General features: G+C 39.5%; 1 protein-coding gene across 1 annotated transcript in view; it reads right to left on the bottom strand.

The window, feature by feature from the left end:
- The window catches only part of Sdhaf3 (succinate dehydrogenase complex assembly factor 3), a 54,738-nt gene extending 41,234 nt beyond the window's left edge, over window positions 1-13,504 (bottom strand). The window contains exon 1 of the mRNA XM_004656196.2: window positions 13,236-13,504. Within this exon, the coding sequence (XP_004656253.1) occupies window positions 13,236-13,409 (174 nt within the window). The 5' untranslated portion in view covers window positions 13,410-13,504. The remainder of the gene's footprint in view (window positions 1-13,235) is intronic.
- Window positions 13,505-14,538: the final 1,034 nt, after the last annotated feature.

Below are 14,538 nucleotides of genomic sequence, written 5' to 3'. Positions count from 1 at the left end.
CCTGGTGGTGGGGTTTCTGCTTTTTGCCATTATGAAACTTCCCCTGGATCTATAAACTTCAAATAAAATCCATTCCTCATATAAACTGTATCTGGTTTGGAGGCTCATCCCAGTGACATGAAGCTGAATATGACAACTTCTCTACTTAACTATACCAATAGAATTTTTAATACTAAATATGCCAAGCCAAGCACATTCCCCCACCTGTTTCTCCCATGTTCTTTTGATGTTTATAGATACCAAATTCCAAAGCCTGAGTTATCCTTTATATTTATTTCCTCTTCACTAATCCTGTCAGTCACCAAATAAAGCTCATTCTACCTTACAAAAGATAATGCATAAAATCTATACTCTGCATTCTCAATACCTTTTTCTCGTCTTGGTGTAGAAACATACATATTTGAGAGTACTATTTCAATTTATAATAGCTCTCCCTATCTTCAGTCTTCTTTCTTCAATCATTCCTCTATATTGCTGCTAAAGGAATATTTCTAGAGCATGGTTGGAATCATTTCCACTAATATCTACCCATAATATTTCAATGGTCAAAATATGAAATTAAATTCTGTAGCAGAATATTCCTGCTACCTGGTTAGACATATATCCTTCTATTCTTCCACATAAAATACTATATTCTAAACACATCAATGCACTTTCTGTAAAACCGCATACTGTTTTCATGTCAAATACATAACTTTATCTCTTTTTCTAGAAAGCCCTGTTTTGACTTTGGCTCAATAATTTTATGTGGACTTAACATTCTCCACTCCTCCTTGGTCCCATACCATTTTTAAAAATGTTTTTGTTTATTTTTATTTATTTATTTGAGAACAAAAGAGAGAGAGAGAAAAAAATGGGCATGCCTGGGCCATCAACCACTGCAAATGAACTCCAGATGTGTGCTCCCCCTTGTGCAACTGGCTAACATAGGTCCTGGGGAAATGAGCCTCAAACTGGGGTCCTTAGGCTTCACAGGCAAGCGCTTAACCACTAAGCCACCTCTCCAGCCCAGTCCCATACCATTTCAAAAGCATTTTTTTTCATACTATAATTGTCCATGTTACTTTACTAAACATTAAACCCTAAAAATAAAATATATTTATTCCTTTTGGCTACTCACAAAGTCTACCACATTGCCTAGCAATAGTAAATAAGCCAAAATTATCTGTAACATGTTAAACCTTTTTACTTCTTTTCCTAGAGACAGAATTTTGTACCCTGTCAAATTCATAGGCTTAATTGAACTGCTCTGTAACTGTAAGAAGTATTATGAAAATAGAACCCTAGGCTTAAACTTTTGTCAACTCATCAACTACAGGGCTCCAATCCCATGGAATGCTCTTTGTCTTCATTCCAAAAAAAAAAAAAAGTGTGAAAAATACTAGATCAACAGTAAGAAAGATGGGAGAATTCTTCCCTATGGAAATATTCCAATAATAAATTAAGAAGGAATGGGGAAATAAATTCATCATTAGAACACAATCACAAAATATACTAGAGGACTAAATTAATCAAAGTATAAGGAGAAATAGGATATCTATAAAGCCTTAGAGTCTGCCCAAATAATGTATTAATTTCAAGAGGAAAAGTACTACCTTTGTCCATTCTCTGTTGCTAAAACAAAATACCTGAATGTCACATATTATATAAAGAAAAGATAATGATTTAGCTCACAGCTTTGGAAGTCCAAGAGCATGGGGTTGGCATCCATTTGGCACTGATGAGGATTTTCTGACCACATCACAACATTACAGATGGACTCATGGTGGGATTGCATATGAGCAGGAGTGATCACATATCACATGCCTAGTCAGGAAGTAAGAGAAACTTGGGGTAAGGCTTTCATTTCTTTATTTTGGGCAGAAGTGGGAAATGAACCCAAGACTTGGCACATACCAGGCTCTAAGACCCTTTTAATTTTATTGTGAGACCAATTTCTGGCAAATTGCTGAGGCTAGCTTTAAACTTGCCATTCTCCTGCATCAGCCTTCAGTGTAGTCCAGATTACAGGTATGTGACACCACACTTAGCTCAGGCTACACTGTCTTTATGACAATATGTTCTTACTAGAAGTTGCAAGAGTCCCGCAAAAACTATATTAATCTCTCTCAACACTGATGCTTTCAAGAAGCATATTATCTCACAGTAGGGACCTGCATCTTTAAAGGGTCCACCTCTCTCAACATGCCATGCTGGGAAACAAGCTTCTAGCATATGATTTTGGAGGATATAAATTATCCAAATTATAGCATTAACCTAACAGTAGAGACACCTGGTAGTATCACCATCATCAGGTTCAAGTTATCACAGTTATCATGATGACATGTATCCTCTGCATAATGTATTGAAGATACTTCTCACCTTTTTTTTTTTTTTTTTTTTTGAGACAGGGTCTCATGTATCCCACACTTGCCTCAAACGCCCTATGTAACTGGAAGATGACCTAAAACTTTTTATCCTCTTGCCTCTACTTCCAGAGTGCTAGGATTGTAGTCCTGTGTCACCACACCCTTTTATGTGGTACTCAGGATGGAACTCAGATCTCTTAGCATGTGAGGTAGTGACTCTTACGAACAAAGCTACAGCCCTAGTCCCATAATATTCTTTCCAACTATGCATAACATCAATGTAATCATAACTAATTATTCAACAAACCCAAATCAACACATTTCTCAAAGTAACAGATAAGACCCTTTTAAAAGTGTCAAGATCATGAAAGATAACAAAAGATTAACTGTCACAGACTGGAAGAAATTAAAAAGAAAAAAAAAAAACTTAAATGCAATGTGGGATCCAGACTGTATCCTCAAACAGAATGTGGGCATTCATGAGAGTACTGGCAAAATGTGAATAAATCCTATAGTTAAAAGTACCACAGAAGTGCTACTTTCTAAGTTTTTATGAATGTACTCTGGCTATACATTAAAAGAACAGGAAGTGAGGTGTAGGATGTATGCAAACTATATACCCTGCCTTTCTAACACTTCTGTAAATGTAAAATTATTTTAAGAGCTTTAAAAACAAAACAGCCACATTTGTGTTACCAAGCCTACTAGGATGAACTTTATTTACCCAATTCTCATAATACCCTCCCCTTCAAATTTTTATCAATTTATTTTAACTTTCTATTTTTTCCTGCATTTTTTTTTTTGCTTGAGCATTCCAAGTTCTCTAAGACTTGTCAACACAGAAAAATCATAATCTTTCTTCCCCTAACAGGTAGCTTTTGTCTTATCTGTCCACAAACTGACTTTAATATTGCTTTACAAACACTTTAGTATTATACAGCACTACTGTAATTTACAATATACAAAATGCTTTTAAGTGAATTTACATACAGACTTTGAGATGCATATGATGCATACTGTTGTTATTTAACAGATAAGAATATTAGAAAAAATAAGTGATTGGTTATTATTGGAGACTGAATTTGAATCCAGAATTTCTGACTCCAAGACAAAAACATTTTATTAAAGAAAATACTTTGCACTTAAGAAGATCAAACTTCCCTAGCTTCAGGCAACAAAATGACATCAAGTACATCAAGAATTTTGGAATGTTCTAAATGGTATCTTTGTTTTACATGTCCCTCTTTAAAACTTAAATGATTACATAGCCAAGAATTCTCAGATAGCTCAGTGAATAAAGTGCTTGATGTGCAAATATGAGGACACACGTTCAGAACCCAAGGTCCCATGTCAAATGCCAAATGTAATCCAGGTGTGATGGTGCACGCCTTTAATCCCAGCACTTCGGAAGCAGAGATAGGAGAATCGCCATGAGTTCAAGGCCACCCTGAGACTCCATAGTGAATTCCAGGTCTGCCTGGGCCAGAGTAAGACCCTGCCTTGGAAAACCAAAAGAAAAAAAAAAAAAGAAGAAGAAAAAAAAAAAGCCAAATGCTACAGCACACATTTGTAATCTCCATTGTGGCTAAGGATGAGAAGGGAGGCAGTGACCTGAGCATCCTGAAGCTTGGAGTTATTCCTTCTTGGGACAAGTGACTCTGCCTCAAAACAGATGGAAGACAAAGACTGATATCCAATGGTTATCCTCTGATGTCCACATGCATGCTGTGGCATACACATACACAAACATATCACAAACACATACTGCACAAACCAAAAATAAATAAATAAATAAAATCACAAATCGAATGAAAATGCTCTGGTTACACTAACTTTGAGAGTGTTTTAAAGGCAAACTGAAGTCAGCTCTTCAGGGATCACCAACCTTTTAGAATGAAAAAAAGACTTTCTATTCTACCATGGTAGCTTTATGCTTTCAGATTCCTGAGAAATGCTTGTATTTCTAATTCCCTTCACATCTTAGTTTTATGAGTCAGGAGGAAATCCTGTGGAACTTTCAGCACACCATAATGATCTTGTTGTCAAAAGAAAAAAAAAAGAAATGAAGGAGACAAGTGAGGAGGAAAGAAGGAGAAAGAAAGAGGGGGTGGATGTGATGGTGCACGTCTTTAAACCCACCATTCCAGAGGTAGGAGGATTGCCATGAGTTCAAGGCCACCCTGAGACTACAGAGTGAATTCCAGGTTAGCCTGAGTTGGCAATCACCGAGCAAGTGACGTGAACACATTGGGCGGCAAGGACATGTACATAGCGGCTCCTTCCTCTTTCACACACTCTTACTAAAAAGTGAGGTGTATAGGAAATTGAAACAGCAGCAGAGAAGTAGGAGAGACACAGAGCATCCAGAGCCTGCAAGGGCCAGCAGAAATTGCTCCAGCAGGGCAGGTGTCGCACCAGCCAGCCACCAGGCTCAGATGGAGCCACAGGAAAAGCCAGGCAAGGGGATTTTCCACTCACACTGGAGCTCTCCACAAACTCAAGAAACGTAATGGGAGAATAGCAGTAAACAATGGAGGAGCAGATCACAAGGTAGAAGAACATGTGGAACAGCAGGCAAACTAGAGAAGCATCAGCTCCCTCCCCTTCCCCACCACCAGTGCCCAGCCCCCAGAACAAAGCAGCGGTCCAGGGACCCGGCCATGCATGCCTAAACTGATAGAGCACCAAAGAGGGTCCCAATCAAGAGCACAGATGAGACCAAAATCATCCCAAAAGGTAACTGGGATTACGCCAGGTCAGTACCTGCCTAATAAACCCAGTATATATGCCTGAACCAGAAGTGCAAATTGCACCTTCCATATCAGGATAAATTAAATGTCAAATCGGATGGATGGGCAAATTTGCCATTCTTAAATAAGCTGTATTTTGAGCTTGTTTTTTGTTGCTTCTTGAATTATAGTGGCTTTGTTTACTCTTCTGTTATACATTAGGGAAGGGTCTCACCTGGTAACAAGCTGACTTGGAACCCTCTATAGACCAGAAACCTTAACCACCTTGTTGTCAGGATTAAGGGAGTTAGTAAGGCACCACACAGCCTAAGGGACAGACAGAGAATCTGGTTGTCATAATACCTACTCTTGGATAAATACTCTGTACTGTTTCTCATTGTAAGTGTAGATTGTTTAGTTAAAGTTTAGAATCTACCAGTATTTTGTTCCACTTAGCCTACTTGAATACTCTCAGAGCAGGCACACCCAACACCTAGAGTCACTTTTGTAGATACTCAAAAATCTTCAGAGCCACACCTAGTGCCTTAAGCTCCTACCCTGAAGATATATAACATCAGATTGATTTATACATCTCATAATACCCAGCTAACTGGCAAATTCAATCATTAAATAATCCAAGATGCAAAAATATATACATTATAACACAAGAAACACCAAAAATCAAGACAATATAAATCCACCAAAAAGGATTAATGCCAGAAATGAACTCCAGTGAGAATGAGTTAGAGAAAATGCCTAAGAATGATTTCAAAAGAGTGATTATAAGTATGTTCAAAGAACTCAGATAAGAAATCAAAGGAAGCAAAGAAGACAAAGAATGCCAATTTAATGAAATAAAGAGGTCAATACTAGACATAAATAAGGAAATAGAAATAATAAAGAAAAACCAGTTAGAGTTACTACCAAAAAAGAATACAGCTAATGAATTTAAAAACTCTGTAGGAAATCTTACCAGTAGAATGGATGAAGGAGAGGACAGAATATCTAAGCTAGAAGACTAGGAGGCAGATCTAATACAGTCCAACAAAGAGAAAGACAAACTTATAGAAAAGTATGAGTGGGAATTTTAAGATATTTGGGACACTATGAAAAGATCAAACATAAGAATTCAGGGCATAGTAGAAGGAGAAGAATTTCACTCCAAAGGCATAGTTGGCATCTTCAACAAAATCATAGAAGAAAAATTCCCCCAAATTGTGAAAGAGGTGCCAATGCACAGACAGGAATCCTTTAGAACACCACCATACAAAACCTGGAAAGAACCTCTCCTCACCATATTATAATCAAACTACCAAACATACAAACCAAAGAAAAAATATTGAAAGTAGTCAGAGAAAAATCAAGTTACTTAAAAAGGCACTCCTATCAGGATTACAGCAGAATACTCAACAAAAATTTTAAAAGCCAGAAGGACATGGAGTGATGTATTCCAAGTTCTGAAAGATAACAACTGTCAACCAAGGTTACTTTATCCTGCAAAGCTATCCATTCAAGTAGACGCAGAAATAAGGACATTCCATGACAAAAGCAGGCTAAAGGACTATTTGAAGATGAAATCAGATCTACAGAAAATACTTGAAAGAATCCTCCATGCTAAAGAAAAGGAAAAGCACACATATAAGGAACCAGGAAAAAACAAACAATACTCAAATACTAGTTAACACAAGACAGCAAAGGTAAAGCCAGAAGAACTACAAAAAAAATAAAATAAAATGGCAAAAATGAATACATGCCTTTCAATAATATCTCTTAATTTCAATGGTCTCAATGCCCCAACAAAAAGACATAGGTTTGCAGACTGGGTTAAAAAGCAGGATCCTGGGATCGAGAGATGGCTTAGCAGTTAAGCACTTGCCTGTGAAGCCTAAGGACCCCCATTCAAGGCTCTATTCTCCAGGACCCATGTTAACCAGATGCACAGGGGGGACATGCATCTGGATTTCGTTTGCAGCACCTGGAGGCCCTGGCGTACCCATTCTCTCTCTCTGTCTATCCGCCTCTTTCTCTCTCTGTCTGTCAATCTCAAATAAATAAATTAAAATAAACAAAAATAAGGGTCCTTCAAATTGCTGCCTCTAAGAAACCCACCTTTCTACAAAGGATGGACATTATCTTAGGGTGAAAGGTTGGGAAAAAAATGTTTTAAGTAAATGGACCTAAAAATAAGCAGGGCTTGCTATCCTAATATCTGACAAGGTAGACTTCACTCCAACATTAGTTAAGAAAGATAAGGAAGACCAATTTATATTTATATTATATTAAAGGCACCCTCCAACAGGAGGACATTACAATCATAAACATATTTGCACCTAACATGGGGGCCCCCAAATTCATCAAATGCTATTAGAACTAAAGTCGCATATAACACCAAACACAGTGGAAGTAGATGACTTTAACACCCCACTCTCGTCGATTGACAGATCATCCCAGGAAAAAATAAACAAAGAGGCATCTGGACTAAATGATGGCATAGAAGGAATGGACCTGACAGATATATACAGGACATTTCATCCAAATGCTGCAGAATATACATTCCTTGAAACGGCACATGGAACATTCTCTAAAATAGACCATATATTAGGACACAAAGCAAATCTTAACAAATACAGGAAAATTGAAATAATTCCTTGCATTCTATCTGACCACAATGGAATCAAACTACAAGTCAATAGCAAGAAAGGCTATAGAGCATACACAAAATCATGGAACTTAAACAACACATTACTAAATGATGAATGGGTCAATGAAGAAATCAAGAAGGAAATCAAAAAATTTATAGAGTCAAACAATAATGAGAACACAACAAACCATAATCTCTGGGACACAATGAAGGCAGTCCTAAGAGGGAAATTTATACCTTTAAGTGTGTATAGTAAGAAATTTAAAAGGTCAAAAGTAGATGACCCAATGCTTCACCGTAAAGCCTTAGAAAAAGAAGAACAAGGCAAACCCAAAATCGGCAGACAGGAAGAAATAATAAAGATTAGGACAGAAATTAATGAAATAGAAATTAAAAAAACAATCCAAATAATCAATGAAACAAAGAGTTGGTTCTTTGAAAGGATAAACAAGATTGGTAAACCCTTATCAAATCTGACCAAAAGAAAGAGAAGAGACACAAATTAACAAATTAGAGATGAAAAAGGTAACATCACAGATACCAGAGAAATTTAAAAAAAAATAGGGACATACTATAAAAGCATATACTCCACAAAGTATGAAACTCAGAAAGAAATGGATGATTTCTTTGATTTATATGACCTACCTAAATTAAATCAGGCTGAGATTATTCACTTATATAGACCTATAACAAGCATGGAGATTTGAACAGTTATCAAAAATCTCCCAACTAAAAAAAGCCCAGGCCCAGATGGATTCACTGCTGAATTTTAACAGACCTTCAAGGAAGAGCTAACACCATTGCTTCTTAAGCTTTTCCATAAAATAAAAAAAAGAAGGAACTCTACCAAACTCCTTCTATGAGGCCAGCATCACCCTGATACCAAAACCAGACAAAGATAGAACAAAAAAAGAAAATTACAGACCAATCTCCCTCATGAACATAGACGTAAAAATGCTCAAGAAAATATTGGCAAACAGAATACAAGAATATGTCAGAAAGATCATTCACCCTAAGCAAGCAGGCTTTATGCCAGAGATGCATGGATAGTTCAATATATGCAAATAGATAAATCTAATACATTATATAAATGGATTGAAGGACAGAAATCACATGATCATCTCATTAGACGCAGAGAAAGTGTTCGACAAAATCCAACATCCCTTCATGATAAAAGTCCTACAGAGACTGGGAATAGAAGGAACATATCTCAATATATAAAGGCTATTTATGACAAGCCTACAGCCAACATATTACTAAATGGGGAAAAACTGTAAGCTTTTCCACTAAAATCAGGAACAAGACAAGGGGGTCTGCTGTCCCCACGTTTATTTAATATAGTACTGGAAGTCTTAGCCATAGCAATAAGGCAAGAGACACTCATAAAAGGGATACAAATTGGAAAGGAAGAGATCAAGTTATCATTATTTGCAGTTGACATGATTCTATATATAAAGGACCCTAAAGACTCTACTAGCAAACTTTTAGAGCTGATAAAAACCTATAGCCATGTAGTAGGATACAACATAAACACACAGAAATCAGTAGCCTTCATATATGCTAACAACAAACACACAGAGGATGAAATCAGAGAATTGCTCCCATTCACGATTGCATCAAAGAAAATAAAGTACCTTGGAACAAACCTAACCAAGGAAGTAAAGGATCTCTACAATGAAAACTTTAAAACACTCAAGCAAGAAATTGCATAAGACACTAGGAGGTGGATAAACATCCCTTGTTCCTGGATTGAAAGAATCAATATTGTGAAAATGGCAATCTTACCAAAAGCAATCTACACATTTAATGCATTCCCCATCAAAATTCCAAAGGCATTCTCGGGCTGAAGAGATGGCTTAGCGGTTAAGCGCTTGCCTGTGAAGCCTAAGGACCCCGGTTCGAGGCTTGGTTCCCCAGGTCCCACGTTAGCCAGATGCAAAAGGGGGTGCACGCATCTGGAGTTCGTTTGCAGAGGCTGGAAGCCCTGGCGCTCCCATTCTCTCTCTCTCCCTCCATCTGTCTTTCTCTCTGTGTCTGTCACTCTCAAATAAATAAATAAATAATAATAATAAATTTTTTAAAAAATTCCAAAGGCATTCTTCATGAAAATAGAAACAACAATCCAAACATTCATTTGGAATCACAAAAATCCTCGAATATCTAAAATAATACTGAGCAACAAATATAAGGCTGGTGGTATCACCATACCTGATTTTAACCTATACTACAGAGCCAAAGTAACAAAAACAGCATGGTACTGGCACAAAAGCAGACATGTAGATCAATGGAACAGAATAGAGAACCCAGATATAAGTACAGGTAGCTATATCCACCTGATATTCAATAAAAATGCCAAAAATATTCATTCAAGAAAAGACATCTTCTTCAGCAAATGGTGTTGGGAAAACTGGATATGTATCTGTAGAAGGATGAAAATAGATTCTTCTCTCTTGCCATGCACAAGAATTAAGTCCAAATGGATTAAAAACCTTAACATCAGACCTGAAACTCTAAAACTGCTAGAGGAAAAAGTAGGGGAAACCCTTCAACATACTGGTCTTGACAAAGACTTTCTGAATACAACCCCAACTGCTCAGGCAATAAAACCACAGATTAACCACTGGGACCTCATAAAATTACACAGATTTTATACTGCAAAGGACACTGTGAATAAAGCAAACAGGCAACCTACAGAATGGGAAAATATCTTCGCCAGCTATATATCTGATAGAGGATTAATATCTAGGGTATACAAAGAACTCAAGTAGTTAAATAATGAGAAATCAAACAAGCCAATTAAAAAATGGGCTATGGAGCTAAATAGAGAGTTCTCAAAGGAAGAAATATGGATGGTGTATAAGTATCTAAAAAAAATGTTCTACGTCGCTAGTCTCAGGGAAATGCAGATTAAAACTACTTTGAGAATCCATCTCACTCCTGTCAGATTGGCTACCATCATGAAAACAAAGGATCATAAATGCTGGCAGGGATGTAGAAAAAGAGGAACCCCTCTACACTGTTGGTGGGAATGCAATGTGGTCCAGCCATTGTGGAAATAAGTGTGGAGGTTCCTAAAACAGCTAAAGATTGATCTACCATATGACCCAGCTATAGCACTCCTAGGCATATATCTTAAGGACTCTTCTCATTTCCTTAGAAGTACGTGCTCAACCATGTTTATTGCTGCTCAATTTATAATAGCTGGGAAATGAAACCAGCCTAGATGTCCCTCAACTGATGAGTGGGTAATGAAGATATGGCACATTTATACAATGGAGTTCTACTCAGCGGTAAAGAAAAATGAAGTTATAAAATTTGCAGAAAAAGTGAGGTAACCCAGACCCAGAAAGCCAAGAGCCACATGTTCTCTCTCATATGTGGATCCTAGGTACAGATGTTTGGGCTTCTGTGTGAGAAGGAAAAAACTCAGTAGCAGAGGCCAGTAAGCTAAAAAAATTGATACAAAGGGAAGAGAAGGAAGGGAGGAGGGTACTTAGTAGGTTGGTATTGTATATAAGTAAGTAGAAGAATAGATTACCGGAGGTGAAAAGGCCCAAAGTGAGGTCAGGAGAGGAGACTGAGTAAAGGAAAGGTGGAGGGAGGGCTAATCAAAATCTAAGAGGATATAAATAAATCATTTAGAATCCTCCAGTTTTGGACAATGGAACACTCAGGAGCCACAGATCATTGCTAGAAAATTTTCAGTGCCAGGGATGGGATACCTTCCAGTGAGTTGTTGGCCAGGGAGGTCCCTGATGGCCCCAAAACATTATACACCATTGCCAAGGTTCTTGGTTTCCCACCATGAATCAATGGTAAGACCCTATTGCTGAAGACTCCACATACTTGGGCTGCAAGGCCACTGAGAAATCCTGCAGGAACTGTGCTGATAACCTCCCCCATGTAGTCCAGCTGATAGAAAGCTGGAAGAAGCCATTCTACCTGCAGTTCAATGGGAGAAAGAGATACCAACAGTGAAGATACTCAACAGTGGATACTGCAAGCCTTATAATTGGCCAGCCAGGCCAAATGAGCCAATGTATGCAACAGCGGCATATCTGTCATGGTGGAAACCAACTGCCCTCCAATTTGGACTGGAGGCCCACTCCATGGGAGGGAATACGTCCCTGATACTGAAAACTTAAAACAGAGGTAGTCATGAGCCCTAGGTGTGGAACATCTGCTGATGTCTGGATAAGTGTGTACACTATGCTTATCAAACTGCCTAGTAAGCACTTCTCTTAATATTTGTAGCCTTATATTAATGCTACTCTCAGTTTGGGAAGAGAATCTTCTCAGATGACAGTGACCTTGGGATGCCTCAGAAGGTATCATGGTGCTGGAAAGAAGTGACTAGAGTACCAAGTAACATCTCGATCATGCCTTCCAAGGCTCAGGGTCTAATGGAGAAGAGGTGGCAGAAAGAATGTAAGAGCCAAAGGTAGGACTCCTTACAATGTGCTCCCTCCAGACATAAAATGGCGTTGATATCCATGACCTCATAGTGCCTGACACTACCTACACAAGACCATCCTAAGAGGAGGGAAAGATAATGACATCTACATAAAAGAGAGACTTATTGAGATGGGGAGGAGATATGATGGAGAATGGAATTTCAAAGGGGAAAGTGGGGGTAGGGAGGGTATTACCATGAGATATTTTTACAATCATGGAAAATGTTTAAGGAAATTGAGAAAAAATAAAATTAAATTAGAGTGAGACCCTACCTTGACAAAAAAAGAAGTGGGATGGGAGGGAAAGGAGAGGGAGAGGAGAAAAAAAAAAGAGGGAAACAGGGAGAGAGTGAAGAGGGAGATAGAGAAGTTGAAGGAAAGCAGGAGGAAAGAAGGTAATGTTGGGAGGGGAGAGAGAAAGCAAGGGAGACCAGCAACTAAGCAAGTGATCCCTAGTGCATGTGTATGCTTGAAACGTAGTCTAACAGAGCAGGGTGATACAAGTGCAGCTTGAGATCACAGACTAAATTTTTCACCTAGCTTCATTCGGAACAGCATTTTTGTCCACTTGTAAACCTCAAGCTTTTTCATATTAACTGATTTCTGCATAAATCAAGTGAAAAATTGCTATGGCGCCAAGAACAAACCTTAATCAGTAATGGAAACAAGTCTCTAAATCTGGAAACTAAGTATGAGACCACTTACGTTTGCTATGTGCAAAGACAATGGAGTGAGCAAAAGCAGGCGAGCTCTTTGAGCACTTTATAGTGGTTTATGCAATTCTGACACCCCTCAGCCTCATCTCTGCGGCACCTGGAGCCCGCAGGAGCTCAAAATGCTGAACTGGGGACGCCAGTGAAACCGGATGTGCTGGAGCACTGGGAGAAGCTGAGGGGTCCGCGTGGCACTGGGAGAAGTGTTTAACAGCTTCGCGCCATGCACTTCTAACGCTACAGGACCCGGCCTGGGGATAAGGCACGACAGGCGCTCTCTGCAGGCACAAACGGGGGCACCACTGCGGAACCCCACGGGCCTGGGGCGAGAGAAAGGGGGCATCACTTGCCTCCCACTCCTGCAAGAAACGCTGGGCTTCGTCAGAACCAACGGTCTTATGTCTCCTAAATTCGTCCTTCACGTACTGGTCACCCAGGGCTTTGAGGTCAGGGGGCAAAACGCGGTGAAGCTGCAAGATGCGCCGGTACAAAGCGCGAACCCGGGAAGTATGCAGGCCGGGCATTCCGCTGCGTGACAACCGCAGACGCCGTCTGCGCAGACGGTCGGCGCAGCCCGTCTCAGCCTTCCACGGAGAAGCGGCCTGTGGTGAACCGGAAAAAGGGCGGAAATGGACTCACGACCTTCATCCGGTTTGGTCCGCCCTAGAATCAGTTCCTCCCAGAAACCCAAACGGAAAGCCCGCTGGTCTTTATCTGCCGGAGGCGTTCCTATGTGGAGTCACGGAGATCAAAATCCACCGTTTTTGCACCACACCCGCTTCCGTAAGCCTGTCTTTTTACTGGATAAATTCTTCATCTGTTTTCCTGTCTCACGTAACGTTAACCTTACTTCGATCCTGACGCACATGAACGCTAAAAATTTACAAGTCAGTCCACTGCTCAACAAAATCCTCCAGTGACATTTCATCACAGTAAAATCTAAAGCGCCTCTACTTTTAAAGTTCTATTTTCTCCTCTCTCCCTACTGAGTTAGCGATTTCCAGCCACACTGACCTTAGTTCTTCCTTCATCTGTGAAAAACCGAGACACACACTCCCATCGGAAGGCCTTGCATTTAGCACTCAGTTGGCGGGGAACCTTCTTCAATGTGTAATTTTTTTTTTTTAAATTTATTTATTTGAGAGCGACAGACACAGAGAGAAAGACAGATAGAGGGAGAGAGAGAGAATGGGCGCACCAGGGCTTCCAGCCTCTGCAAACGAACTCCAGACGCGTGCGCCCCCTTGTGCATCTGGCTAACATGGGACCTGGGGAACCGAGCCTCGAACCGGGGTCCTTAGGCTTCACAGGCAAGCGCTTAACCGCTAAGCCATCTCTCCAGCCCCAATGTGTAATTTCTTGGCTAACACTTGGCTTCAGTTGGCTCATGAATGTTGGACCTTTCTAAGGAGACTCTCCCTGATAGCTTGTTTGAAACCCTACTCAAAACTGCAATTCTCTATGTAGCTCCTCCCCCCTTTTTTTCTTCCTCTCCGTGGTGTTTTTTAAAGTTTTTTTTTTTAAGTGATTATGTGTTTATGAGAGAGGAAATGGGCACACCAGGACCTCTAGCCACTGCAAAGGAACACCAGACACATGTGCCACCTTGTGCATCTGGCTTATGTGGGTAATGAGGAATCGAACCTGTATTCT

Source organism: Jaculus jaculus, chromosome 10 (assembly GCF_020740685.1).
Source record: "Jaculus jaculus isolate mJacJac1 chromosome 10, mJacJac1.mat.Y.cur, whole genome shotgun sequence".
Classification (NCBI taxonomy): Eukaryota; Metazoa; Chordata; class Mammalia; order Rodentia; family Dipodidae; genus Jaculus; species Jaculus jaculus.
Note: the sequence above shows the minus strand (reverse complement) of the source record. Positions and strands in the feature narration are given on the sequence as shown.